The sequence below is a fragment of the Stereum hirsutum genome, assembly GCF_000264905.1.
Source record: "Stereum hirsutum FP-91666 SS1 unplaced genomic scaffold STEHIscaffold_22, whole genome shotgun sequence".
Classification (NCBI taxonomy): Eukaryota; Fungi; Basidiomycota; class Agaricomycetes; order Russulales; family Stereaceae; genus Stereum; species Stereum hirsutum.
Window position 1 is genome coordinate 38,321 of NW_006763152.1, and position 26,294 is coordinate 64,614.

Sequence of the window (26,294 nt, forward strand, 5' to 3'; positions counted from 1 at the left end):
TATTGTGTCGCTGTGATCAAATAAATAGCACCAGTACTCAGGTCACTCGTACTACCTGCCAGGCTTGGATAAAACTTTGTCATCATATTACGCCTGGAATCGATAGGGAAGTTTCAACTCCAGAGGATTGCCAGTCAGATTCGAGACGCCCGGTGGGTCATGGGTGATCACAGCAAATCCGCACACCAACCGATGCTCCTGCCAATCTCTGAACCAAGACATCCGATTAGTTCAAGGATCATGCGGCATTAGATGCTGAGGAGCGAAATGGTACCATACCTTCTCTGACAGTCAGACCCACAATACTCCGTTCTCCCACACGCTTTACAAACATACCGTCTACGTCTCGTGCATCCGCGTCTCATACACTCGCCGTGAACCTGGCAACTCGAGCATGTCCCAAAGGGCCCATGACCGAATATGAGCAAGTTGGTCCATAGAGGCATCTCCGATAGAAATCAACTGTTCTAAATTGGGTAGGTAGCGAGGCGGGTGCGGTTTTCCTATGCCTGTGAAGGATGAGTCGAGGATGGCACGAACTGATATTGGGCGGGGGAGTTCTTGGCGCAGGAAGCGGAGGATAGATGGCCGGGTGCGGGTTAACCTGACAATGTGCAAGAGCGCGAAGGAGATCGACTCTATGGGAAAGTTAGAAATTGAGCGGAGGCGGGGCGAATGCCGAAAGGGAGAGGTAAACAACTTACGGGATAGGTCCGATTCTGAGACGAGTAGGGGAAGAACTTCGTCGAAGGTATTGAACATACCCGCTTGAACGACTACTTTCAGAAAGCTTGCGGCATCCGCTGGTTCCGCCCAAGTGTGAACTACACAAAGTGCGAAGAGGTCGATGACCGACCTGTAGAGCTGTTTACTCTCGGCGGTATGGGCCGCTCGAGAGTCGTGAGCGGTCCTTGAGAGAAGACGAAATAGGCATTCCCAGATTGCGGTCGTCTTGAACAAGGTACGCGCGAAGTCTGGGTCGCTGAATGCGGCGGAAGACTTGAGGGTAGCGGACAGATTGTAAAGCAAGCTGAGCAGGAAGATGTATTCCTTGGCATCATCCATCGAGAACCGTTCTATAGACCATACGATCTTCGTGAAAAATATGCGGTATGATTTTCCAGAGCCTTCCCATACGTCTTGAAGAACTCGCTGTGCGAGGGAAATGTCGGTATCATCGTAGATCGTCGATTGCCCAAAGAAGAGTGAGCGAATATATATGCATAGAACAGAGTTATCTGTGGCCTTTGTGGAATGGATCCACTGTCGGGTAATGATGCGAAGTGTTAGGTCCTCGTCTTCATGTAGGATCTAGCTTTATTGTATCTTATCATGCCAAGGCGAGGGTCACCGCTGTAGGACGTGTACAGTACGCACCTGAACGAAATCTGGGTCGGATTCCACAACCTTTTGTGCTGTCATCTGGACCATACACCTCTCGAGTGACATTTGATCGTCCGGGTATCCAGTAGTTGACGGGTCAGCCCATATCTGAATCATTATTACAGATAAGTATCATTCGCTAGGTTGAATCTTCGGGGACAGTCCACACCCTTTGCATCATGGAGGGCCATTGTGTACGCAATGTGTCCAGAACAAGTCCATCGGCTGCACTCGGCGGAAATTGAAGGAATCTCGCTACGAGGAAGAGCATTCGCATTGGAACAAGATACGGTGAATGCATCTGCGTCAGATATTAAGTTGACGGACATTGAAATGAGTTGTATTGATTGTTCAAGGCTTACCACGGGTTCGTTGTTAGATTCAGAGTAAAATACTTCCCGCCTTTCCAGTGTGATGCAGCGCCCCGAAATACAGTCGCATAGTTTCTGAACGAGCCCAGCTTCCAGCAATCCACGCAGGAAAGAGCTGGAGCTGACAGCGTTGATTTTCTTCTCTAAGGCGACACTAGCAGGACGTATATCCTGGATAATCCATAGTGTTAAGCAAGCACATTAAGACTCCAGAAGAGAAGAAACCTACTCTACGCGTGTCTCCCCAACGGTTTCGACTAAGGGGTTCGTAAAGGCCGTTGTCGAATATACCGATCACTCGCGATGGGTCTGATTCTACCAAGCGTTCCCATTTGCGTGTAAGCTCTGAATTATCGTTTGCCCAAGACATCCTCAGTTTGTGGCAATACAAGAGTCCGAGAGTGATCGTCAGAACTGTTGGCGGTACGAGCTGAAGCGGGTGTGGCCATTCTGTGTGGCACCAAGGGAGTCTGAGAAAACACGCTTTCAAACTCCGCATCGAAACAAATGAGCGAACGCGTCGCGTCTGCCATCCTCCAACCACCACCATTATATCCTTACAACACGGTCTGCCATGGTACGTTCGTTGATATCACTGTTGTATTGTTCATTGTTTGGTAATATATATATATTAGTCGCAAAACGGTACCCCTCGTCGTCCAAAACGCGCGCGTTCGCCTGCAGGACTCTCGAGCTCGCCTCTTGGTCGCCCATCTCCGGACAGACGTCATTCACAATCATCTTTACCACCAAGTTCTCCTATAGCCCCATTCTCCGACACGGAAGATAGCGCTGACGACAGAGAGTTAGTGAGGGACGTTGAGGAAGATGCTGTTGGGGAAGACGATGACGATGATGGGGAGGATTTGTTCGGACAGGACATGGAAGCGTATGTACATACTCACCCCTCCAATACTCCCCAGCCTCTCATATAACGTAAACTTCCTGCCTCATAGTGACTATGCTGCCAACGACGGCCTCGATCGTTACTCTGAAGCCGACATCAATGACGCGGAGGACTTTGAGGACTTATCGCTGGGCCAAAGACGTGCCGCCGAAGCAGCAATGGCACGAAGGGATCGGCTGGAGAGAGGTGGGAATAGACGAGGACAGAGGGCTGCTAATCGATCAAGAATGCCGAATCTATTGAGTGACGATGACGAGGATCTAGGAGAAGGATTGATTCCGTCGGGCGCTCGGAGAAGGGCGAGGAGGACATATGAGGAGAGGAGGGATCTGGACGATATGGAGGGCGTAGAAGATGTAAGCCCTCGCCTTGAATTATCATCTTCTGATCAAACCCTCAACTCTTTCTCGCGTGTTAGGAACTTCCGCTGGAGCAACTCAGCGATATCAAGGCGAAGTCTATCGTGGAGTGGATTGCGAACGATCGTGTTCGCAGATCCATCGTCAAACATTTCCGAAATTTCCTTATGACGCATGTCGACAATCATGGCGCCTCGGTATACGGCCAACGTATCCGCAATCTTGGCGAGAGTGAGTCGTTAATACTCGGGCTCTCTGTATCTCTTGCTGATATCGTTTGCTGTAGATAATTCTGAATCCCTCGAAGTCTCATACCTTCATCTTGCTGAAACGAAACCCATTCTCGCCTATTTCCTCTTGAATGCTCCCTCGGCCATGCTCGCTATATTTGACGAAGTCGCTCTGACCGCCATCGTCTACTACTACCCCAACTACGAACGGATCCACTCCGAGGTGCACGTTCGGATTACCGAGTTACCACTGAGCAGGTCCCTGCGTGAACTCCGCCGTGTCGACTTGAACACCCTTGTCCGCATATCGGGAGTGGTGACCAGGCGGAGTGGCGTGTTTCCGCAATTGAAGTATGTGAAGTTTGACTGCAGGAAGTGTGGGGCGGTCCTTGGTCCATTCTACCAGGATGCATCGAAGGAAGTGAAGATCAGTTATTGCGCGAATTGCGAGGGGAGGGGACCGTTCACTGTGAATTCGGAGCAGGTAAGGCTTTATCCAGAAATTTCTCGCTCGATATCCGCTCACTAGTATACAGACGGTGTACAGGAACTACCAGAAGATGACCCTCCAGGAGTCTCCTGGATCGGTCCCCCCTGGTCGTCTTCCTCGCCACCGAGAGGTCATTTTGCTCTGGGACCTCATTGACTCAGCGAAACCAGGAGAAGAAATTGTACGTCTTCGATCTCTTCAACTCAACTATCACTCTTTCTGACAACACTACAGGAAATTACGGGCATCTACCGCAATAACTTCGATGCCTCGCTCAACTCTAAGAACGGTTTCCCCGTCTTCTCCACGATTATCGAAGCCAACCACGTCAACAAGAAAGAGGACCTTTTCGCCGCCTTCCGCCTGACCGAAGAGGACGAGAAAGAGATTCGCTTACTCGCCCGGGACGACCGCATCCGTAAACGCATCATCAAATCTATCGCGCCCTCCATCTACGGTCACGAAGACATCAAAACTGCTCTCGCCCTCTCCCTTTTCGGTGGATGTTCGAAGGACATCAAGCGCAAGCACCGAATCCGTGGCGACATCAACGTACTGCTGCTTGGTGATCCTGGAACGGCCAAATCTCAGTTCCTGAAGTACGTTGAGAAGACGGCTCATCGGTCGGTGTTCGCTACGGGCCAAGGCGCATCTGCGGTCGGTCTTACGGCCAGCGTTCGCAAGGATCCCGTTACTCGCGAATGGACTCTCGAAGGTGGCGCGCTCGTTCTCGCCGACAAGGGCACCTGTCTCATCGACGAGTTTGACAAGATGAACGACGCGGACCGGACTTCTATCCATGAAGCTATGGAACAACAGTCCATTTCCATCTCTAAAGCCGGTATCGTTACTACCCTGCAGGCTCGATGCGCCATCATCGCTGCTGCCAATCCCATCCGAGGGAAATACAACCCCACGATCCCCTTCCAGCAGAACGTCGAGTTGACAGAGCCGATTCTGTCCAGGTTCGACGTGTTGTGCGTAGTGAAGGACGCGGTGGATCCCGTGCAGGACGAATTGTTAGCGAGGTTCGTGGTTGGCAGTCACCTGAGGAGTCATCCCAAGTTCGATCCGGAGACGGATGAGATGGACGTCGGAACATCTTTGGACGCTGATGTACGTTCTTCGTTCCTTGCCCGCTCCTCTTTATCGTGTGAAATCGTCTCATTCTATGTTCTATTCTACAGATGATACCGCAAGATCTTCTCCGCAAGTATATCATGTACGCACGCGAGAAGGTCAGGCCCAAGCTCTTCGAACTCGACCAAGAAAAACTCTCCCGTCTCTTCTCCGACCTTCGCCGGGAATCTCTCGCCACCGGTTCTTTCCCTGTCACTGTCCGTCTGCTAGAGAGCATGATCAGGATGGCGGAGGCGAGCGCCAAGATGGCGTTGAGAGAATACGTGCGGTCGGACGATGTCGACCTGGCAATTTCGGTTGCTGTGGAGAGCTTCGTGAGCGCGCAGAAGATGTCGATTAAGAAGACGCTGCAGAGGGTATGCTTGCTTATTTCTTCATTCCTGGGATGAACGTGAGCTGATAGCGACCGCGGTTTGTCAGGGATTCCGCAAATACCTTACCCAGGCGAAGGATCACGAAGAATTGTTGTCGTTCTTGCTCGGTCAACTCGTCAAGGATAAGGCTAGATTTTACCAGCTACAAAGGCACCAGCAGCCTGAGCTCGTCACTGTTAAAGTTGATGAATTGGACGAAAGGGTGAGTCTCCTCGGTCTTTCTCCACTTTCGGGCTTTGCAGATATCCGAGCTTATGTAATTTGTGATCATCATAGGCCAAGGAACACGATATCTTTGACACGTCGCCTTTCTTGCACACCAAGCTATTCTCGACGAATGGATACAAGCTCAACGGGAAGGTAATAGAGAAGAGGTTCAAGAGGGTGGAAGACGACTGAACGAACTATGGAAGGTCTTTGGCTGCGGTATACCCTTGTGGTGTGTGATTATCGCCTACTTTTGTCTTCGACTCTTGTGTATTGTTTGTATTTGTTCCTCGCATTCAGTGATAATGGCATGTTGTCCTCCATACCTCCCTTTTGCATGCGAAGCTGGAGATGTGGTCCTCGTTTTTATGACTTGTGTCGTCTTGTGTCCATAATGTGATGGTCTCAAGGAGATGCGTACGCACGTCTGATTGCTGTTCCAGAAGCAACTCCAGATCTTTTTTTGCTCGATCCCGTAGTCCCCACTGCACTGCCCTTTAGCGCTCATGCTATCCATAAAAGTAGCAGACTAGAACTCGACAGGGATACAGATTTGCCCTTCTGATGGCCTGCCACGACATCTTTGCAGACCAGCTCGCCTGCTTAAAGCACGGGCATGCTCTCTGGGAACCCAGCATGCGTGGGAGACCACTGTTACGAATAGGTGACGTGGGATACGTCCGGTTTGGAGGCTTCCATCGCCTTTTCAACGTTCATTTGCCACATGGACACCTATTGCAGTCGACGCAGTTGCCAGAATACTTCGAACATCTCCCTTTCGACCCTGAACATGTTTATTCTCGTACGTTGTCCGAGGGCGGGTATTATTCGAGGAGCGTGCGTGCGGTAAAAGTCAGTGGGCAGATTTCAAGTGGGTGAGTTCTATTTCGACCATGCTTGTCATTCACGATAAATTCTGAATTTCTCTACGCATTCACAGGGTCGTACCCTTGAGCGGAGGGCTATCATTCCGCTGTTCTCGGCAGCACGGGGCTGTCCTAGCTATCCCAAACGAAGCACTCAGTCAAGACGTCCTCAATCGCAGGATCTACAAGAACCATATCATAGAGAACTGTGAGCGTTGGCTCGCTTTCTCCGAGCTACGAGGGCTCGAGCTCCGAATGGAGGACATCGTTTTGGTCACCGGCTGCGATCTGACAACTGGTTGGGCTTGGGTTGGGCCGTCGCCGCGTTCACCAACCACGAAACCGATGCGAGTATCCAACTCCAGCTGGGAACTTCATTCCAGGGTATGGGGCTCGGAACACATATCTCATAGAAGAATGAACGGAACGTCGAACGGAACTGGGGGCCTAGGGAGGTGTTTGGAGCGAGCATACATCTCCCTGGGCCTCCAATCGCTATGTCTTCCACCCACGTATCTGAGTTACCGTCCATTATGGATGATACATACCAAGACCAGTGCGTCTTTCTGCGTGGATATCGTGTCAAGCTTCGGAGTCGTCTGTTACCGAAGAAGGTCATGGCAGCGGCCGAACCTAAAGACTTGGGAGGCGGCGCTGATCAGGGCCCTGGACAACTTCCACCAGCATATGACGACATTGAGGAAGACGAATGGGGGCGGGACCAGTATGATGGAGAGGTATGTTCTGTGACCTTGAATTGGGGTGTTTGATTGTGCTAATGATACGTCGTCCTTAGACCGAGCGTTTACTATTTCCCATACTGGATTATTTCCTACAGGTAAGCCAGATACTACTCGTCTTCCCTTGAAAGTGCGTGCCAACACTCGATCACACCTCCCAGAACTCAGATGCTACTGTCGCAGCGGCCCACGATGACGACCTGATTTCATTTGTCGATGTGGGTAACAGACTCCGCGCCTATGTTTCGGCCGTGGGCCAAGATTCACAATGAGCATCGTAATAGGAATCTTCAAGTGCAGAACAGATACGCTGGGCCTTGAAGGAGCAGAAGCCCGCCATTGAGATAGAAAGTGGGGATTCAGGTTTGTTGACTCTGGCCACACCCCCATTCTGGAATACCCAGTTGAAATCGTGTATCAGGTTCACACTTAACAGGAACGCTCATAACACCTACTCGAACCGAGAATACTTGGGGTACAGCCGGCATAATACAGTAGGTGATGCAGACTTTGTTTACCGGTGGCATGCTCTCAATCTGCTTCTTATACAGTGGCGTCGACGACTCGTTAACTAATCTAGCAGAAAGCACGCGCCACTTATCCTCAGGGCGGAGTACCAACATGGTCCACTCAACCGTGACACGCGGGTCTCGATCTTCATCTGTATCAACTGTAACGCCTCAAATTACGACGTCACCCCCGAACCTTCTCTCTACCAGTCCAAACTCAAGCACCCCTGGTGCTGGTTCTGAACTCCCTCGAGCGCTGACCTGGTTGGATGAAGTTCACGAACTCGTCGCGTCAGCCAACACGGAACCGTCTTCTTTCGCGAGAATCGAAGTTGAAGACCAAGGAGGATTGACGACCCTTGGCGACATGCGTACTGGTATGTTCGCCCTTCGAATTTCCTTGGGCATGGCCGTTTCTGACTCTGAGTGGTATAGCTGGCCTTCTTAGCTCGTCTGGTGCAGATGAACAAGACTCTCGCCACGTTGAAGAGCATGCCGAATCTGAACACACTTTTGCATCTTCTGAATATGGCATTCGTGGAATTGACGATGGGGCATCCGCAACCTTACAGGACGACGAGCGTACGCTATGTCCTTCTCCTCGTATTTGGGATACTGTTCCCTCCCATGCTTTATCTCCAGGCACGGTAGAGTCCGCAACCTCGGTCACTGCAGTCTCAGACACCTCTTACACCTCAAAGGGGGCCGGCATAATGACTCGTGAAGATAAGCTCGATCTTCTAACACCTCATACCCACACCGGTATTATTGTTGGATCGAACGGCGAGGTGATCACTGGGACCCTCTTCGGATTAGTCGAGCGACTCACATCGCACGAGTACTTCGGTAGGTCTTGCGCAGCCGTTAGTAACTCTGTTTTCATATTAACACTCGTATTAGATTCATCCTTTAACCGAGTGTTCACGCTAACATACAAGTCATTCACTGACCTCGAGACGTTGTATGACCTGCTCGTCCAACGGTTCTGGGTGGAGCCTCCTGTGAACCTTGCCCCTGAAGCACACCGTGAATGGATCACCCAGAAGAGGAATATAATCCGAATACGGTAACCTATACATATATTCACTTTGGTGACGCTACTCATGTTGTATCGGGATAGAGTTCTGAATACATTTAAGATCATGGTCTCAGACGTTGCTATCCTTGATCAAGAAGATTCCTACGTCCTTGAGCGTATGAAGCAGCTGGTAGCTAACGAGGAAGTGGCATCCATCACAGCTGCAAGCCAGCTGCTCACCCTCATAGAAAACATGGTCCGTGTTTTCGACTCTACCTGTAGTCTGTCAGTATGATGAACCTCCATGGTTTCATCAGGAAAGTGGCAATATGCCCAAGGCGAGGGCATCAGTATCCCTAGACCAGCCACCGCCTGCAATTCTCCCGAAATCACCGAAGGACCAGCAACTACTCGCTTTCGACCCTCTAGAGGTGGCAAGACAATTGACTATAATTGGTTCTCGATTGTATCAGGCCTTGGTCCCATCAGACTTGCTCGAGAGAGGTCTCACGAGTGGTGTCATAGCGCGGTTTGATGACAGTGTCTCGAAGTTCTTGGAGTACACGGAACAGGTACGTGGGTGGTCGTACGCTCAGGGTCGGCTCATGGTCGTATGTACTGATCGCTGCACAACCACACAAAGGTCACCTCATGGGTCATCAGCGTCTGCGAGGTGACCTTAACTTCTACCTCCGTCATGATACTCGGGCTCACCAAAACATTTTCTGACAGCGATGTGAAGACCTGAATAACTTCGCCATCATGACAGCGATCGCGTCCGGCCTCAACGACCCAGCAATCCAAAGACTAACTCAGACGTGGGATCAAGTCAACGAGAAGGCTCAAGCTAGATTGTTACACTTTCTTTGCTCTCTCAATGTGGACCCGAAGACGGGAATCAGCAACTTTCGCATCCCACCAAACGTGACACCGCCGTGCTTGCCGCCTATTGGTAACATTTCTAATCGTCTTCTCAAGTATCACCACTTCATCTATCTCTGATTGTCTTTGACTTCGCTAGACATCTACCTTGCTTGCCTTACCGATATTCGGAGCAATGCGCTAGACTATGTCGGCTCAGTCGAATTCATCAACTTCACCAAACGAAGGAAAGTCGTCGAAGTACTTGATGCAGTCCAGAAGTGGAAATCCAAGCCATACAACTTTGCCCGCGTCGAAGTCATTGAGGCATACCTTCAGAAAAATATGGAACGAATTGACGAGCATGGGGGACGGGAGGGAGAGCTAAGTGCACGTTTCATGAAACTTAGTAGAGAACGTGAGCCGGATGGTCTGGATATCAACGTTCTTTGACGTTGAGTGGTTGCTTGCGAGGGATGTGCCACGCATGGTGCAGCATGCTCGTGTTCAGACTCTTTATGTTGTGCATAACACCATAGACCCGAGAAATACATCATGCCTTGCGCTTAAGATCGATTAAGGTACATTGCGTGCTCACAAGCGCGGCGTGGAGACCAATCGCACAAAAGTATCGGGCGGGCCCAAGAAATAAAAAGTATAATGTCATCTGCTGACAGCGCTCACCCCGCCTCTTCGCTAGCAGGACTAGCCACCGAGCCCGCGCTGGGATTTGCAGATCCCTCGGGTTGCTCTTCTATGGCCTTTTTAGCCTCAGTACCATCTGGACTACAAGGGTGCCCGCTGAAAAAGTTCAAGCGAGCTGTCGGGGTTAGAGGGATGGTCGGTGCTGGAACGCATATTGGAATGAGCCATGGAGAGTCGGATATGGGCTGTTTAAAACAATGGTGAAATCACCGTCAATATTCGAAGTAGGGGTAAAAGCTAAGAAAGTGTCGTGGGTGATATGAGGGTAGACAGGAATAGAGAATACTACCATCTCTTCTCCCGTGCTATAACTCTCTGTGGTCCACCTTGTTTGCTCGATCTTGGGCGCGTCTGAATCAAGAATGACAGTGGCGAGCACCATGTCAGTAGGTGGAATACTAGGTATAATAATACCGGGTAGCGGAATTCCTCTTGATGAGTCGTAGCAAACTTACCTATCCAAGTCGTATGTAGACCAATATCGTTCAAGTGCATTGTCAATGTCTCCTTATACACCTTTTCGTACAATCAGCGTCAGCTCACACACCCGCGACCGATGACCACAACATTCACCCTTCAACAACAGAACGCACCTGGTACAGCATTTCACCGCCCCTCCCATGCCCGTGGAAGAAACTCATCCTCGACCCCGGCCCCTTCATCAACCCAGGAACATACCTGAAAAACTCTAAAAATTCCCTATAACTCTCCTGAAACGTATCAAAGTAAATGGCGTCGAACATTCCGAGCTCCGCACGCTTGGCTGGATCGGAGAGTACGGAGCGCCAAGTGCCTTCTATGAGACGGATTTTAGACACGGTACCGTCTTGATCTACGTTACACTTATTCGGTGGATGAGAAGCTGGGGATGCAAACTTGATTTTGTTGAAGTAAGCGACGGCATCGGGGTGGGCTTCGATGATGGTGTGGTTTGCGGGGGAATAAGTTTGAAATTGAGTATCGATCTGCGTAGACAGGAGTCGTTAAATGAGGAGAGTTTGTTCACTCAAGCAATAGTATCGCTGATCAACCGCTGATACTGCAACGCGTACCAGGCCAATTCCAAATCCAATGTTAAGGACAGATTTTCCTACATCCTGACCATCCATTAAGGCCTTTGCAGTTCGTTCCACTATGACAAGGACGATGAGTGTATACAAAGTCAGAATTTTCGAGGAGAATATTGCGATAGAAATGAGAGAACACACTGATTGGACGCTCCCAAAGCATCATCACACGGTCCTTCCCCGTCTTTGTACGCATGACGAAATCTTTCGAGACTCCATCATCTTGAGTGGTATATTCGCAAGGCGATTCCAAAAAATCGACATTATTCTTCTTCGGTATGATGTCGATCGGATGACTCTGATATTTATTTGTGTCATCAACAAAAGCCCTGCTGAGCCGCGCATAGTCTATATCGATCAACCAACCAAGGAATGAGCGCTGAGCGCTGCAGCATATGTCTGATAATATCTTTCGCCCTGTCAAGGAACTCACCATATTCAATAGCCCATCTCATCAACGATTCCCAGCACCTTGAACCCCTGTGATACTCAATCGCACATTTGTGTCGTATATCCTCCATCCACCACGGCAACCCCTTTTCGAGCAACCATCTCAACGCAACTATATTATCGTGATACAAAGCCTCGTGTATCGCGGAGTTCCCGGTAAATGGTTCTCTCTCGTATAGTAAAGCACCTTCGTTGAAGAGGTCGTCGAGAACATCTACGGGTGCTCCGCTGACGATGGACTTCAGGAGACGGCGTGCTGGGTCGCATAGTTGGCGGAGGATCTCGTAATCTTCAAAATCCCGTTCGAGCGCGTCGGCGTACCTTGGTAAACAAAATGGGATGTCGGGCGAAGATCAGCAAAACAAAGAAAAATAAAAATGAACAAACAATACGATCATCTCGTGGAGTTCGAATTGAGCAGGATATGATGCAGATGAATTCTTACTCGAGCCACGACTCCTCTTCCCTCCTGGGACGCGCTTTGTACGGTCTTTTATACTTCTCCCAGCCCACCTTCTCAGGGATGTACATTGTAGGCGGGTCGTCTTCAGAAGGCGCATCATACTCGATAGGTTCAATTGTACGTGTGGTCCATGCTGCTGGGATTGTGGCCATGGCGGAGTCGTTGTTGGAGTTGACCCAAAGGACACACCCTCAGCTACGCAAAAAAAAAAAGTTGCCTTATATATATGTACTATGATAAGCAATGCAAATTTGGCGGATTGGATGACAACAATGTAACAGCAGAGCGAGACAAGACTGCCGTGGTGGTGATCGTGGTGGTTGAATTCAACATCCCGAGTCGAGTGGCGCAAGTATCATAAGGTTTCGGTAAATCCCGGAGCTGACCTCGAAACAATTATTGCTCGAGTTTCTCGCACCTCAGCCTCACATCCCCAACCAAAAACATCGCCATATATAAAGCCACCTGCACTGAGCTTCACACCGCCCAAAAAAATCCTATTTTCCCTCTCCTTGAACAAATACCTTGAAAAAACCCCTCACCAGTGGGATGGCGTCTACCAGTATCTTCTCTGCTAGTACTCACGTTGCCCTCGTCACAGGCGCCAGCTGCATCGACGGTATAGGTTACGCTCTCGCCTGGAAGCTTGTTCTGCAGAACGGCTTTAACGTTATACTAGGCTCTTGTACACTGGTCGGGTCACTGAAGTATAACTAGAGGAAGATGGGCCGAAGCACAGGGAATAAGGACAAGCGCCCCAATTCGCCCCGCTGAGAGGTTTCGTACAACCGTGTAAGTAAGGTACTTGTTATGACGCCACTCTCTCTATACGTGCTATGCACTCAACACTATTCTCTCAGAGTTTTCTTATGTGAACGCCGCAAGAAGAAAAGCTGCGGCAAACACCGTCGCTCTGAACCATCGACAACGTCTTGACTCGAAGCTCACACCGGATTGTAACATCCCTCAGTCAAGTGCTCATCTATACACTCTATTCTTACGTGTACTGAAACCTTCTGAGCGCATCAAAGACCAATGTCTTAGATCTTTTGGGCCGTCGAGGACGAGGGACCCACTCTTGAAGCTTCAACTTTGTTCCGCTTGACTAACCTATACTCGTTGAATCTTCGTTCTTCCCGCACTTTGTGAAGTTCAACGGGATATGAACGCTGTATTACGCCTATAGAATTACTTGTGTCAGGCTATCCACTGGGTTTCCGTCTCTCAGGCTTACTATATATATTTCGCGCTGGCTCATGACCAGAGTACATCTATCCTGAGTCGCAACTGGAGACCGACCTCGTACTAGACTCCTGGAACCAACCTCTCCGCCTCAATGTCTGCCCCAATTGCTCTCATCACAGGCGCCAACCGTACCGATGGCATAGGCTACGCAGCTGCTCGCCAACTTGCTCTCCAACACGGCTTCACTGTCGTACTAGGCTCTCGTACTCTCTCTCCAGCTCTTGACGCCGCTGCTAGGCAGCTCGAGAAAGAAGGGACTAAGAACGGTGTGCACGCTGTTCATATTGATGTAGCTAGTTCGGACAGCGTAAGAAAGGCTGCGAAAGAGGTGTCGGAGAAGTTTGGAAAGCTCGATGTGAGGGACTCTTATCCTCTGCTGTTTTTACTGTGGTTTTATCTCCATGATATCACTAAGCGGGTTCTGAATCTCTGATTTCTTGCGCACTGATGCAGGTGCTAGTGAACAATGCCGGGCTGAGCGTCCCTCCCTCTCGGACTGAGATCGTTGAAACATGGCCACAGGTCAGCCTGGATTCTACGGAGCACACCAGAAAGGACTTTGAGGAAGTATTCGCGGTGAATTTTTTTGGTATCGTCGATACCATCAGTGTGTGTTTACATCTTCCCCACTCCATTCCGTGACCTCCTTACGCATTCGCAAGAGAGTGTCTTGACGCAGCAGAGTGTGCTCATTAAATTTCCTCGTCTGATATATTATTAGATGTCTTCGCACCTCTCCTCGCCAAGTCTTCCTCCCCACGTATCGTGAACGTCGGCTCTCCAGCTGGTTCATTGGATTACATCTCTTCCTTACCGGCCAACTATCTGGGAGCGAGCATTGTCTATAGCTCTTCGTGTGTTCAATCTGTTCCTTGGTCAAGCCATTTGTCACGGTCAAATCGAGCTAAAAATTATCTCAATCTTTGGCAACCGTAACTTCCAGGAAAGCTGCTCTCCACATGCTCACTATCATGTACAGCAAAGATTTACCGAAGATGAATCCTGCATTCAAAATCAACGGGGGATGTCCGGGTTTCACTGATACGTCATTCAACAAACACAGTACGTCGAGCACTTTCACTCCTTCTCACTACCCCCGTTAAGCTCCTAACGATACTTTCCATCGAAGTCGGAAACCGTAAACCTGACGAAGGCGCCGCAGTCGTTACTTGGCTCGCCACACTTCCTGAAAGCGGGCCCACTGGAGGTTTTTACTGTGATTATCCTCCGTATTCGGAGAAGAACGGAGAATTCAAGGTCTTGAGTTGGTAAAATTCTGGTGAGGAAACAGACGTGCGCTCGTTGTTGGTGAAAGTTGTTGAAAGGCCGAGGGGTTGATGCTTTGCTTAGCCCGTGGTGTGTGCTGTGGGATTTTCGTGGAGAACGACATATTCAAGTTGTGCTTGAGTATCGACTTATGCTCGCATGCAAATTGAAGTATCAGCTAGGGCCTAGGATCTGGGTACGGCCCAAACGGTTGGGCTGGTAGGCCATAGTGGCGCCACTTTCGGGGGAATGTAGGACCTCCCACTTCCAGAGAAGTATCATGACCGCACCGCCCCCGTTGCGGCCACCTTGTCTGGTAATATCCAAGTCCTAATACCTCATCATCTACGGGCAGAAACAAATCAGATAGAGATGAATTAAAGAGATGTGCTTTTTGTTCTGCGCGTTCAGAAATCGTTGGACCGATGGCTGGGTCGCTGTTTTCGGCGGAAGAATAGAATCCTTATTCGTTTCTTAGAGCTCAAACAAGGAAATTCTGCGCTGAGCGCTGAAAGTGCTGCTCGTGCTTTGACTCCAAGGGACTGGTACTATCAGTGGCCCCTCGTTCGGACGAACCCTCGTTCGGACAGTGCGAAAAACACGCCCAATTCCCTATCGTTTCACCCCGTTCAAGCTCTCATAAATCATGTTAAATCACCACTAGACCATCTGCGAAGTGGTTTGAGCACAATAATGGCAGTGGAAGGTCGAATGGGGAGGGGGGCGTTTCGGACACTTTGGCGGGATCGGCTGTCCGATCGACGGTCCCACCTCCTGCCAGTGATCGACGACCTTTCTCTCAAGCAATCCACAACAAAATTGCATGGGCATGTAGCTACAGTAGGGGGCATTGTGTGTGCAAAGTTTCATGGCAAGAAACCTTATACTGCGTGAGCTAGATTTTTTGCAGTCTGGATTGTCCGAACGAAGGGCCAGTGATAGTACTTGTGGGCCACAGTCGCCCCAAGTCGCCCAGAAAATCTGGCTCACGAGATTCCGGCAAGTCCCACGGGAGTGGCCGTGACGTTCTGCAATCCACATCGGGCCGCATCATCATCCTCCATTCGTCCTGACCCACATCTCAAGCTGAGCGCTTCGGTGTCCTTTGTTCGAGGCTATTGTCCCTGATGGAGAAAGGAGACCCACTCTCACGGCTTCCCCGCTTCTGCAACTTGACCCCGCTCAATGTTCGTTCGTGTTCCGATGTTCACCGTTCAGAGACATGCACGACATCGTGCGGTCCTCAATGGATAAACTGAAAGGCACTACGGATCTATACAAACTCGCAGCACTAACAGTATACGACGCGTTGTCTATCCACTGCGACTCCGACTCTAACGCAGGGGACCTTTCTTGGCCAGGCTCGGTGAAAAGACCTATAAAGGTCTTCATCTTCAGCTGGGTAGTCACATCCAGAAAATTCCCTACCTTCCAACTATTTGACCAATAACAACTTCTTTCTTTCACACTGAAATGTCTACCCCAACGTCGACCACTATCGTTCTCATCACAGGCGCAAACCGCACCGACGGCATAGGCTACGCCGCTGCTCGTCAACTCGCTCTCCAACACGGTTTCACCGTCATCTTAGGCTCTCGTACTCTCTCTTCGTCTCTCGACGAGGCTGTCAAGCAGCTCGAGAAGGAAGGGGCGAAGAACGGAGTTCATGCTCTTCAGATTGATGTGGCTAGTTCAGAGAGCGTGAAGAGGGCCGCGACAGAAGTGGCGGAGAAGTTTGGGAAGCTCGATGTAGGGGACATATACTCTTTTTCAGAGTCGGTTACTACTTACAAATGATTTCTGACAATGCACGCAATATAGGTCTTGGTAAATAACGCGGCGCTGGGCCTTCCTCCTTCCCGCACTGAGCTCATCGACGCCTGGCCAAGGATGATGCTCGGACCCACGGAGCACACAAGGAAAGACTTCGAGGAGGTTTTTGCCGTTAATGTATTTGGTATTGTCGACACGATCAGTGAGTGTCTCAAGCCCGGAATTCCTGCGTCTTCCTTCAAGACCCACTAAAATGTTCATGCAATCCTTCATTAGACGCCTTTGCGCCCCTTCTTGCCAAATCCTCATCCCCCCGCATCGTGAATGTGACCTCCGGCGCTGGCTCCTTGGGCTGCATGTCATGGTTCCCGTCCAGCGATAGCGGAGCGAGCTCCATCGTCTACAGTTCTTCGTACGTTGCTTCTTCTATATAATACAAACTTGTAAACCAATCCGTTAGACGGCGAACTAATTAGTATCCATGGTTGGATTTTCCAGGAAAGCAGCACTGAACATGCTCACTGTCATGTACAGTAAAGACCTACCGAAGTTGAACCCTGCCTTCAAGGTCAACGCGGGATGTCCGGGCCATACCTCTACGTCATTCACCAAGCACAGTGCGTCTCGCCCACTCATCTTAACTATCCTCTACGTTGATTCTCGTGTACTATTCTGTCGGAATCGAAGCTGGCGCCCGTTCACCCGACGAAGGTGCCGCGGTTGTTACCTGGCTTACCACACTTCCAGACGACGGGCCTAACGGTGGATTCTACTGCGATCATCCTCCATATTCGCAGAAGAACGGTGACTTCAAGGTCGTAGAGTGGTAATTAGTTGTCGAAGAGATCCCAGTGTTATATTGTTCGTTAACATAGAGGGGGGAGTACTTAGCATGTGGTGGCCTCAATGCCGAGACTCCTCTCACTGACATATTATTCTGACCGTTCTCACTCATGCATGGCATATTGTGTGGCAAGGCTGTGGTCAAAATATGTTGATTCACGTAAACGCTCACTCAACTAATTTTTTTAGGCCATTTGTATCCACGAGACCTCTTTTATTCTTGATGGTATGATTTGTGCTGAGGTGCTTGGCCGCCATGGAGTACTACGAGCAGACTTGAGAGTACTTACACTTTCACGGGCAATGATGGGCCACGGTGGCCCAAGAAATACGGCATATTCCGTGAGCGCGTGATGGGTGTTTCGAACCACGTCACCTTTTGGTCGAGTTCACTCCGACCCACATCTCAATCTGGCATGTCGGTGCACAGATCCCTATCCTCTCTAACGTCCCACCATTTCTCTGTTATTATAATCAGACAACAAAGAAAGTCACCTTGGAGCTTAGACTTCAGGTTCGATTTAGACTCGCTCAGAGCCAGGATCCGCTCTTGTCCTGAGCCTCGTTAATATTCTGCTAATGTACGTGTCGTACGATACAGTCCAGCGCTCGAGGGAATACACAATGAAGATAACATCATGTATCTGGTGTACGTGGGACTGCTCAGCATTATATACACTCTTTCCATCCACTAGAGCTCCGGATTCGACCCCCATGCACTGGGATCTTTTGAGGAGTGCGACACCATATAAATGCCCCCACCTTGAACTTCTCGCTAGTCACAGCTAAGAAGCTTCCTGATTCTTGACTACTTCACCAACAACCAGCCTCTTTGATTCCCACTGCAATGTCTACCCCGACGTCGACCCCTATCGTTCTCATCACAGGCGCAAACCGCACCGACGGCATAGGCTACGCCGCTGCTCGTCAACTCGCTCTCCAACACGGCTTCACCGTCATCCTAGGCTCTCGCACTCTCTCCCCATCTCTCGACGAGGCTGTCAAGCAGCTCGAGAATGAGGGGGCGAAGCATGGAGTGCATGCTCTTCAGATCGATGTGGCTAGTTCAGAGAGCGTGAAGAAGGCTGCGACAGAAGTGGCGGAGAAGTTTGGAAGACTCGATGTAGGGCGCGTCAATCTATCCTTTCTTCATTTCCTGAATATTTATTGCGTAATATAGGTCTTGGTTAACAATGGGGCATTAGGGCTTCCCCCGTCTCGTACTGATATTATCGAGGCGTACCCAAAGAAAAAGCTCGCACCTACGGAACACACGAGGAAAGACTTCGAGGAAGTATTCGCCGTCAATACCTTCGGTATCGTCGACACGATCAGTGAGCGTGACAATCCAGCATTCTCGTTCTTCCATCTTTCTTTAGGTCTCACTACATGATTTTTATTTATCTGATACTTTACTAGATGCCTTTGCACCTCTCCTCGCCAAATCCGCATCCCCACGCATCGTTAATGTCTCTGCCGGTGCTGGCTCCTTGGGCTGCATGTCTTGGTACCCGACCAATACGACCGGAGGGACCAATATCGTGTACAGTGCTTCGTACGTTCTACCACGTTAAAACCCAGTATAAAGACTGACGGATGTCGTGGACCATCACAGGAAAGCAGCGCTGAACATGCTCACGGTCATGTACAGCAAAGATCTGCCGAAGTTGAATCCCTCCATCAAAGTCAACTCGGGATGTCCTGGATATACCAACACATCGATCAACAAGCACAGTACGTCCAAACGATACGCCTCTCACATTTGATCAGTCGCTAAGTCTCCTCTGTCATTGTCGAAGCCGGTGAGCGCACGCCCGATGTAGGCGCTGGGGTCGTCGTTTGGCTTGCCACACTCCCTGACGACGGCCCGAACGGAAAGTTTTACTGTGATTATCCTCCATATTCACAGAAGATTGGAGACTTCAAGGTTATAGAGTGGTGATCGGAAGGAATGGTCGTCGGTGCAATTGTGGCAAGGATGAAGGTAGCAAGAGTCCTTAGCGCGTAGGACATCGTTGGCCAAATGCCTTATTTGTCCCGCTCGCAAAAACAAATCTTCCGCTCTTGTGTCTTGCTGGTTCCTCTGTTTCCCGCAGTTCGGCAGCATCCTTCGAGTTATCATCCGGCTCAGTAGGGCCCCTCACTGGAATGGGGGAGCGGGCGAACCTTTAACACCACCGTGACTCTGTACTGACTGTCGGTGGTACGATATGACACGTGCATAAAAAAACACAAAACAAATACATTGACACCCACACTAACACAACAAAAATTGCAAAATTGCCGGAGCAGGTAGAGGGGACACAACTGCAACACGAGCCGACGTATAGACGAGTGCCAGAGGAGTCAACTAGTCAAATTTAAAAGCCGAACGAGCAGCGACGAGGAAAGTAGATATGCAAAGCCAGGAACGAAAGTACGCAGATGTGCAAATTATTCGTCGAAAGTACACCGGACGACTACAATGCTCTACCTTACACACGCACACACCGACTCGTTCGGAACGTCGAGTAAGTAACATTGCGATTCGGATGAGGGAAAAGGTAACGGCAACGGGCTATAAAAGACAGCGTAGCATGGAACACATTGACACGGACGATCTATCAAATGGATTTATTGAAATTCATCAATGACACGAAACCGAGAGGAGGGTGCGGAACAAGGGTGATGCGTGTGAAGAGCGATGCAGGTGAGGGTGATGCGATGGGGATGATGATGGAGGGGGCGAGAGGGTGTGAATACGACGATGCCGCCACACAAGTCACGAGTTACGGCGGGCGAGCGCGCAATGTGAATATCGTACAGAAAACCAGTCCGCTACACAGTCCGAATGAGAAAGAACAACTAGAGTAAAGCGAAACAGAAAAAATAAACGATGAATAAGACCACTGAGGTTTTCTACTAATGCTATTGAACCAGAACGAAATCAGAATATCAGCGAGGAGAAAAGGAAAACAGAGCCAGACGAAATCAGAATCAGACAGGAGATGGATGGGAAACAATGAGAAACACGAACATCACAACAGAACTAGCACGAATCAGAAACAGAAACACACGAGTCGGAACAACTCGAAAAGGTAACAACGATCAAAACAGAACATGAGCACAATTAGAACATGATGAACGTACGGAAACGGGCAACTTGGAAACGAAAGTTCGGACAGAAAGAACACGAAACATGACTAAAATGATCGAGGCGGGACGAGACCGGAGATGAGGGTAAAGAGACATGGAAAGTCCGTATGCGAAACAGAAACAGATATCACAGCATAAAACATAAAGCATAAAGCAATACGAAACCAGGTTTGGAGGGAAATCATCAACGATAACGACTGTCGGTCAGATGGGGGCGTGCGAACGATGGGTGGAACAGGCGTGCGGACATACTCGGATCATGAAGGGGTGAAGGTGGAAAGAATGGAAAAATCAAAGCAAAGCGAGCAACAGAACAGAAAATCAGCATCAGCAACAGCATTCATATCAAAGCAACACGAAGTAAAGCAAAGCACAACAGAAAGAATAAAATCACGATCATGACAAGCTGGTCCGATCGCAAGGCATCGCGCAGCGACAGAAGCCGGATTTCTGACTGTCTCGGTGATACAGGTGACGTGATACAGAGTCCTAGAGGCTCCTCATGTTAGGCACGTACAACGCTCCACGATTATGTGCACTCCTCTCCTTCCTCTTCTGGTGGGTCGGAGCAGGGAACGGTTCGGGCCTACCCTGCCGAGGTCCATCAGAGTAGAAGATCTTCGGACGCCACGCTTCGCGCTCGTCCATGATGGCGGAGTTCTTAAACTTCTCGACAAGGGCTTCCTTCCCTCTGGGATTAACAACGACACGCACGGAAGTTAGACACATTACGGGAAGTCAACAAGGAAGGAAGGACGCACTGGTAGTTCGCGTAACTCATCTGCAGTATCTTGTCGGAAGAGTACATGTTCCTGAACACCAACAAATAATGGTGAGAAAAACATCCAAAAGCACACAAGAAAAGTCTTACCACTTGACGCCCAATCTCGCTTTCGCGAACTTCAACAGATCGTCCACCGTGATGAAGTTCACGAACGCGTAGCCGACATTACATCCTATCAAGCACACAATCCCGAAACATCAGCACTCACTCTACTTATCATCTAGAAGCATAAGAACTCACCATTCCCGAAATCCATCCTCAGATAAAAGAAATCGATCCGTCCGGGAACGACGTCCGCAATGAACCGCTCCAAATCCCGATCACTCATCTTGTTAGGTATGTTCTTGATCATCACCGTCGTCCGCGTATCGCCTCCCGCCTCGATCTTCTCGAGGTTTACCTTTATCAAGAATCAGTACGCAGTTCAGATGAAATGAGCAGCATAAGAGGGTCGAAAGGCTCAGAGGTAGGAGGAGAGATATAGGAGACGAAAGAAGAAGACGGAGTGAAAGACACGAGAAGAAGGACATCGATCACAAATAAAATGAAGAACAAAGACACCCACCTGATTCCTCTCCGGAATAACCCCCGGCGCAAGCGCCCCAGCCGAAGACGACCCAGTCGGCGAGTACGACCCCGCCTCCGATCTCGAAGGATGCAACGGGCCCGCATGCAGCCGATTACGAGGATGAAGGAAAGAAGTACGAAGGCCGGAGGCGGAGTACCGGTGATGTGCTTCGGAGGACGAATAGCGTTGGTGTGCCTCGGACGAAGAATCAGGGTCGAACGGATCGCGTTCACGTTCGCGCAGACGTGCAGAAAAAGGCGAAGGCGTCCCGACCGTACCACGGCGACTCGGATATTTACCCTCGCCCCTCTCGCCACCGTCCCTCCTCGAATACCCTTCCTTGCGCGAACTCTTCCCCACGTCACGTCCAAGACCACGACGATCACGCCCACCCTCATCCTCCACCTGCATCATCTGGCCATCGGCGACACCAAACCCACCACCACCAACCATCGGATCCAAGAACGGCGGTGGCGGCATCCCCGGGACAGGGCCACCCGGGTAAAATCCAGGGTCGAACGGCGGCATACCAGGGAAGACTTCCAAAGGCGGCATGAACAGCCCGTCCTGAGGATGCGGGTGCATGAACAATTCGGGCCCAAGACCAGGCGGCGGGGGTGGGGGCGGCATTCCTACGAGCCCATCCATCAATCCTTGCGCATGGGGAGGCGGAGGCGGGTAAAGCTGGCCAGGCGGACCACCCATGAAGAGCGCCGGGTTGAACTCTCCATATCTGGCAGCGGCGGAGTGTTGATCGTAGTCGTAGACCGGAAGCCCGGAGGCGGGGTCGTAAAAGGACTGAGCAGTGAAAAGGCCTGCGTGGGGGTGGTCTTGGTAATGAGGATGAGTGGGAGGAGGCGGCAAGGCCGGAAGACCAGACGGGACGAAAGGCGTAGAGAACCTCTCTTCGAGCGAAGGAATATGCTGAACATGAAGCAAATCGGTATGCGTGTGCGCACTACCTCCTCCGACACCTGGCGCCGAGGTCGAGTAGTGTTGCTGCTGCTGCTGCTGTTGAGGAGGAGGAGGAGGGCGATCCTGACGTTGCTGCTGCTGTCGTAACTGATGATGAGACGAGCGATCCACCCTCACCTGCCCTCCCGAACCCGCACCCGCCCGATCAAGATGCGATTGCGTTCGCGCCTGTGCCTGATGAACAGTTTGCTGCTGCTGATTCTGATCTCCTGCACCCGACGCGACACTCACCCTTCGTCCCATCCCCGCACTCATCCCCACATCCTCGCTAAAGCTCCTCTGCTTGCCCACAACGTCCAACCCACACACTCCCCTCCCAAACACCGCATCCTGCTCCGACTTCCTCCTCGGTTGATCGTCCTGTTCGTGACTCAGAGAACATACAGCCACCCCTCCCGCGTTCTCATCAAGGCGCTGGCGATGCAGATCCTCGAGGACCGAGTTGATCGCGGCTGACGCCAGCGCACTGGCCTCAACCCCAGCCCCAGCGGAGGATGACCCAGCGGAGGGGGGTAAAGCAGGAATAGACGCAATGGAAGCTCTCGCGAGCGTGGACGCAGACGGAGACGGAGAAGAGGGAGTATTATTGGCGGTGTACGCTTTGACGCCGTCCCCAGCCCCGGCGCTCGCGCTCCTTGGCCTGGAATGAGGTGATCGACGCTGCTTCTCCTCTCCTCTATCGCCACGAGAGTGTGGGTGAGAGGGTGGCGGGGACGTCAAGTCGACATGCAAGATCCTGGGTGACGAGCTGGTATTAATCGATGGTGTGGGAACAGGGTGGCGAACGATGATTGAGGACGTGGCAGAGTATCGCGTGGAGGCCTGGACCGGAGCCTGAGGAGAGGTCGTAATGCTCGACCCCGCCGATGACGCAGTCGGCGTCGGAGTCAATGGCATGGGAGAGTTGTGGGAATGACCGTGACTAGCGTAAGCGGAGGTAAAAGATGCAGCGGCATTGGCAGAAATGGACCCGGCGGTGGGACGAGACTTTGAAGCCATTGCTGCCTCGGACGAATACCTTGCGGATGTGACGGTCTCTCTCGAGTTGGCCTTGGTGTTGCTAATAGACGGCGTGGATACCTGCAGCTGTGCGTCAAGAACGGTAGATGTGGGCCTATTGGAACCTTGGAGTTGGAGTCCTTGGAGAGCGGCCTGCGTCTCTCTGACGTCGTAAAACTCGACGTACCACTGTTTGACAAGAAAACAAGCGTCAGCGATCGAGAAAATGATGGCAGGAGTCAACGAGGTGGAGGACTAAATAAGTCTGCAAGAAGATTGAAGGCAGAAAGAACGGAAGGTTAAATACCAAGAAGAGAAAATGAATGGGTATCGGGGATCAAAAGGACCGGCCGGAGTAGCAAGTGCGGACGAGGTACAAATTAGGGTGAGGCAAATACGAAATAAGGTAAAGGGGGCGGAAGGCGAGGCGAAGTGTAGGAAAGGAGAACCAAAGGTGGAAGATGGGGCAAGAAGGTGGCAAGCGTCAAGTCGGGATCGTCGAGCCCCGACAGTTATATGTGGAAATACTGCTTCCGTCAGGTCACAACAAAAAAGAAGCGCTCAACAATGCACAGGTTTTCCAAGATATCGGAACAGCCAACGGCGAAGTTGGAGGTATCACACTAGGAAGATGGATGGATATCAAAGAAGCCGAAAGATGCGGAAGTAGAGCAGAAAGCAAAGGAGGGTATCGGTTTCGCGTGGGTAGGTAGATGGGGCGGGCGAAAGAGACATCAAAAATCATCGAAACACAGAACAAAAAAGGGATGGGCGGGGGCTGAGCGGATAGATAGTGATGATGGTGCGAACCCCAAGTGGTAGGAAGGAAAGGCAGAGGAGAGAGAGGACGAAGATAATGGGCACAGACCTGACCGTCGTCGCAGTGGTCGAAACGAGCGAGAGTGCCGAATGAGGAGAGGGTCGTGCGGACGTTATTGGGGGCCGTTTCGCGCTCATCATTTATTTTAAGATAGAAAGAGGCGTCCCGCTCGACCTCTGTCACAGGGGATGGGTTACCTGTCAACTATAGTTCGAGAGGTTGTCAGCAAAGTGAATCCAGATGCCAAGAAGAGATAAGGGTCGAGGTACGCGCGACGAGTCCCCAAACGCATTAGGACGGATGACCGAGCTCCGACGACCTGCAAGACTACACAATACATTCATGGACGAGAGTAAATATAAACAGCGAAGGTGCCATATTAACGCATATAACCAGTTCGACGCGGAGCAGGTCGAACATAGACACAGAATCTCATACCACGGCACGCACACACGCGCATGTATCGGGGTACTTGGCAAGCATACAACGCATATATCGGCCCCACACTAAAAAGAAAGGTGTATATACGCGTTCATTCACGCACAGAGGAAAATCATCATGCAGACTCAGGAAAAGGCCACGCGCATATATCAGGCAATTCCACAACGCATATATCGGCCCCACACCACAGAGAAGGCGCAGATATTCGTTGAGGTATATGCAGAGCCCAGGTGCGACGAAGTGCATACACGCACATATATCCGTGCCCGTGGACGAATCAGGTAATCCCGCAACGCATATATCGACCCCACACCAAACAAAAGCCGAATATATGCGTTCAGACAAACCGTGTAAGCACTTGAGTCCAGACACAACAAAGTCCCCGCGCATACATCCGCTGAGGGCGGATGCAAAAATAGCCACGGAAGCAAAGGTGACGAATAAGGAGGAAGGAAGAAGGAAAAACTACTTGCCTTTCTCGCGTGGTCCGCGGACAAATAATTCGCGCGGAGCTGCACGGTCTGCTCCACGTGTTCGACAACGAGGGAGCGAGGACGGGCGTTGAGCGTGCGCATCGCGCTCTCTGTGATGCGGAGGTCGTAAAAGACGAAGATGAGGAAGCCGTGGCGGCTGAGGTGGCCTGCCCAGATGCCCTTGGACTCGCCGAGGGGGCCAAAGGCGGTTTTGACGGCTTCGCTGTTAATGTTTTTTGGGACATTGCCGACCTATGAGACAACGCGACATCTCGTCATCGTAAGAATTCCGCTGAAGAGGAGAAAGACGTACGACAAGGAAGCGGGAAGGAGAAGTCTCTGAATTAAGGCAGGATTGTAGCATATATGCGTCTCGTTCGCGTTGCTCGGCCTCCTCTTGCGGAGTCAAGTCGACCTCCAACGCACCACTCGACTTTACAAGACTGTCCTGCCTCGTCCTGACATACTGCTTCGTCCGCCTAGCGATCGCCGCGGAGTCCTGGAGCGTGTTGTCGATAGGGGTGACAGGTCCCTGGCCATACTGACTGAGGGTGTCGTTGAGCGAGGACGAAGGGGTGAGGGGAGGCGTAAGAGGGACATGGGAGCGGATGGGCGAGTTTTGCACGCTGCTGAGGGGGGACACCGAAGAGACGGTGGGAGAACCGAGCTGAAGGAAGGGAAACTGGACGGCAGAGGGGTTTGGAGCGGCGCCAGAAACGGATTTTGAGGAGGCGAGGTCAAGAGAGCCGAGGTGGGCGCGTTCGGCGAGGGCATTCGCGAGCTGGGAGGGGTCGCTGCCGGATTCGGCAACTCTGTAAATGCGCGTGAGGAA

At 51.0% G+C, this 26,294-nt stretch overlaps 7 protein-coding genes across 7 annotated transcripts; 4 read left to right on the forward strand and 3 right to left on the reverse strand.

Annotated features, from left to right (window-relative positions):
- Positions 1-62: 62 nt before the first annotated feature.
- On the reverse strand, positions 63-2,167 carry STEHIDRAFT_126212 (uncharacterized protein). The gene is made up of 7 exons (XM_007310823.1): positions 1,984-2,167; positions 1,746-1,925; positions 1,553-1,684; positions 1,378-1,491; positions 705-1,311; positions 280-638; positions 63-208 (listed from the first exon to the last, which is right to left on the reverse strand). Exons 1-6 carry the CDS (start codon positions 2,122-2,124, stop codon positions 340-342), a joined length of 1,473 nt encoding a protein of 490 aa, XP_007310885.1. The 5' UTR covers positions 2,125-2,167; the 3' UTR covers positions 63-208; positions 280-339.
- A 94-nt stretch (positions 2,168-2,261) lies between these two features.
- On the forward strand, positions 2,262-5,780 carry STEHIDRAFT_150802 (MCM-domain-containing protein; the record flags this gene model as incomplete). The annotated part of the gene is made up of 10 exons (XM_007310824.1): positions 2,262-2,331; positions 2,439-2,643; positions 2,711-3,017; positions 3,080-3,251; positions 3,307-3,734; positions 3,787-3,921; positions 3,975-4,856; positions 4,928-5,236; positions 5,301-5,456; positions 5,531-5,780. 10 exons carry the CDS (start codon positions 2,262-2,264, stop codon positions 5,651-5,653), a joined length of 2,787 nt encoding a protein of 928 aa, XP_007310886.1. The 3' UTR covers positions 5,654-5,780.
- A 4,355-nt stretch (positions 5,781-10,135) lies between these two features.
- On the reverse strand, positions 10,136-12,292 carry STEHIDRAFT_163146 (uncharacterized protein; the record flags this gene model as incomplete). Its single annotated transcript, XM_007310825.1, has 8 exons — positions 10,136-10,302; positions 10,371-10,511; positions 10,616-10,676; positions 10,754-11,125; positions 11,213-11,292; positions 11,369-11,575; positions 11,661-11,998; positions 12,123-12,292. The coding sequence occupies 8 exons, from the start codon at positions 12,290-12,292 to the stop codon at positions 10,136-10,138; spliced, it is 1,536 nt and encodes a 511-aa protein (XP_007310887.1).
- A 1,184-nt stretch (positions 12,293-13,476) lies between these two features.
- STEHIDRAFT_163147 (NAD-P-binding protein) lies at positions 13,477-14,657 on the forward strand (the record flags this gene model as incomplete). The annotated part of the gene is made up of 5 exons (XM_007310826.1): positions 13,477-13,740; positions 13,839-13,992; positions 14,107-14,239; positions 14,329-14,447; positions 14,515-14,657. 5 exons carry the CDS (start codon positions 13,477-13,479, stop codon positions 14,655-14,657), a joined length of 813 nt encoding a protein of 270 aa, XP_007310888.1.
- A 1,467-nt stretch (positions 14,658-16,124) lies between these two features.
- Positions 16,125-17,254, forward strand: STEHIDRAFT_163148 (NAD-P-binding protein; the record flags this gene model as incomplete). Its single annotated transcript, XM_007310827.1, has 5 exons — positions 16,125-16,400; positions 16,473-16,626; positions 16,701-16,836; positions 16,923-17,041; positions 17,112-17,254. The coding sequence occupies 5 exons, from the start codon at positions 16,125-16,127 to the stop codon at positions 17,252-17,254; spliced, it is 828 nt and encodes a 275-aa protein (XP_007310889.1).
- An 860-nt stretch (positions 17,255-18,114) lies between these two features.
- STEHIDRAFT_163149 (NAD-P-binding protein) lies at positions 18,115-19,209 on the forward strand (the record flags this gene model as incomplete). Its single annotated transcript, XM_007310828.1, has 5 exons — positions 18,115-18,390; positions 18,448-18,601; positions 18,687-18,822; positions 18,883-19,001; positions 19,046-19,209. 5 exons carry the CDS (start codon positions 18,115-18,117, stop codon positions 19,207-19,209), a joined length of 849 nt encoding a protein of 282 aa, XP_007310890.1.
- A 1,682-nt stretch (positions 19,210-20,891) lies between these two features.
- Positions 20,892-21,556, reverse strand: STEHIDRAFT_68841 (uncharacterized protein; the record flags this gene model as incomplete). The annotated part of the gene is made up of 4 exons (XM_007310801.1): positions 20,892-21,093; positions 21,164-21,214; positions 21,274-21,358; positions 21,427-21,556. Coding segments are annotated over 4 exons (468 nt in total), but the record flags the coding sequence as incomplete, so codon positions are not given.
- Between the last annotated feature and the right edge of the window lie 4,738 nt (positions 21,557-26,294).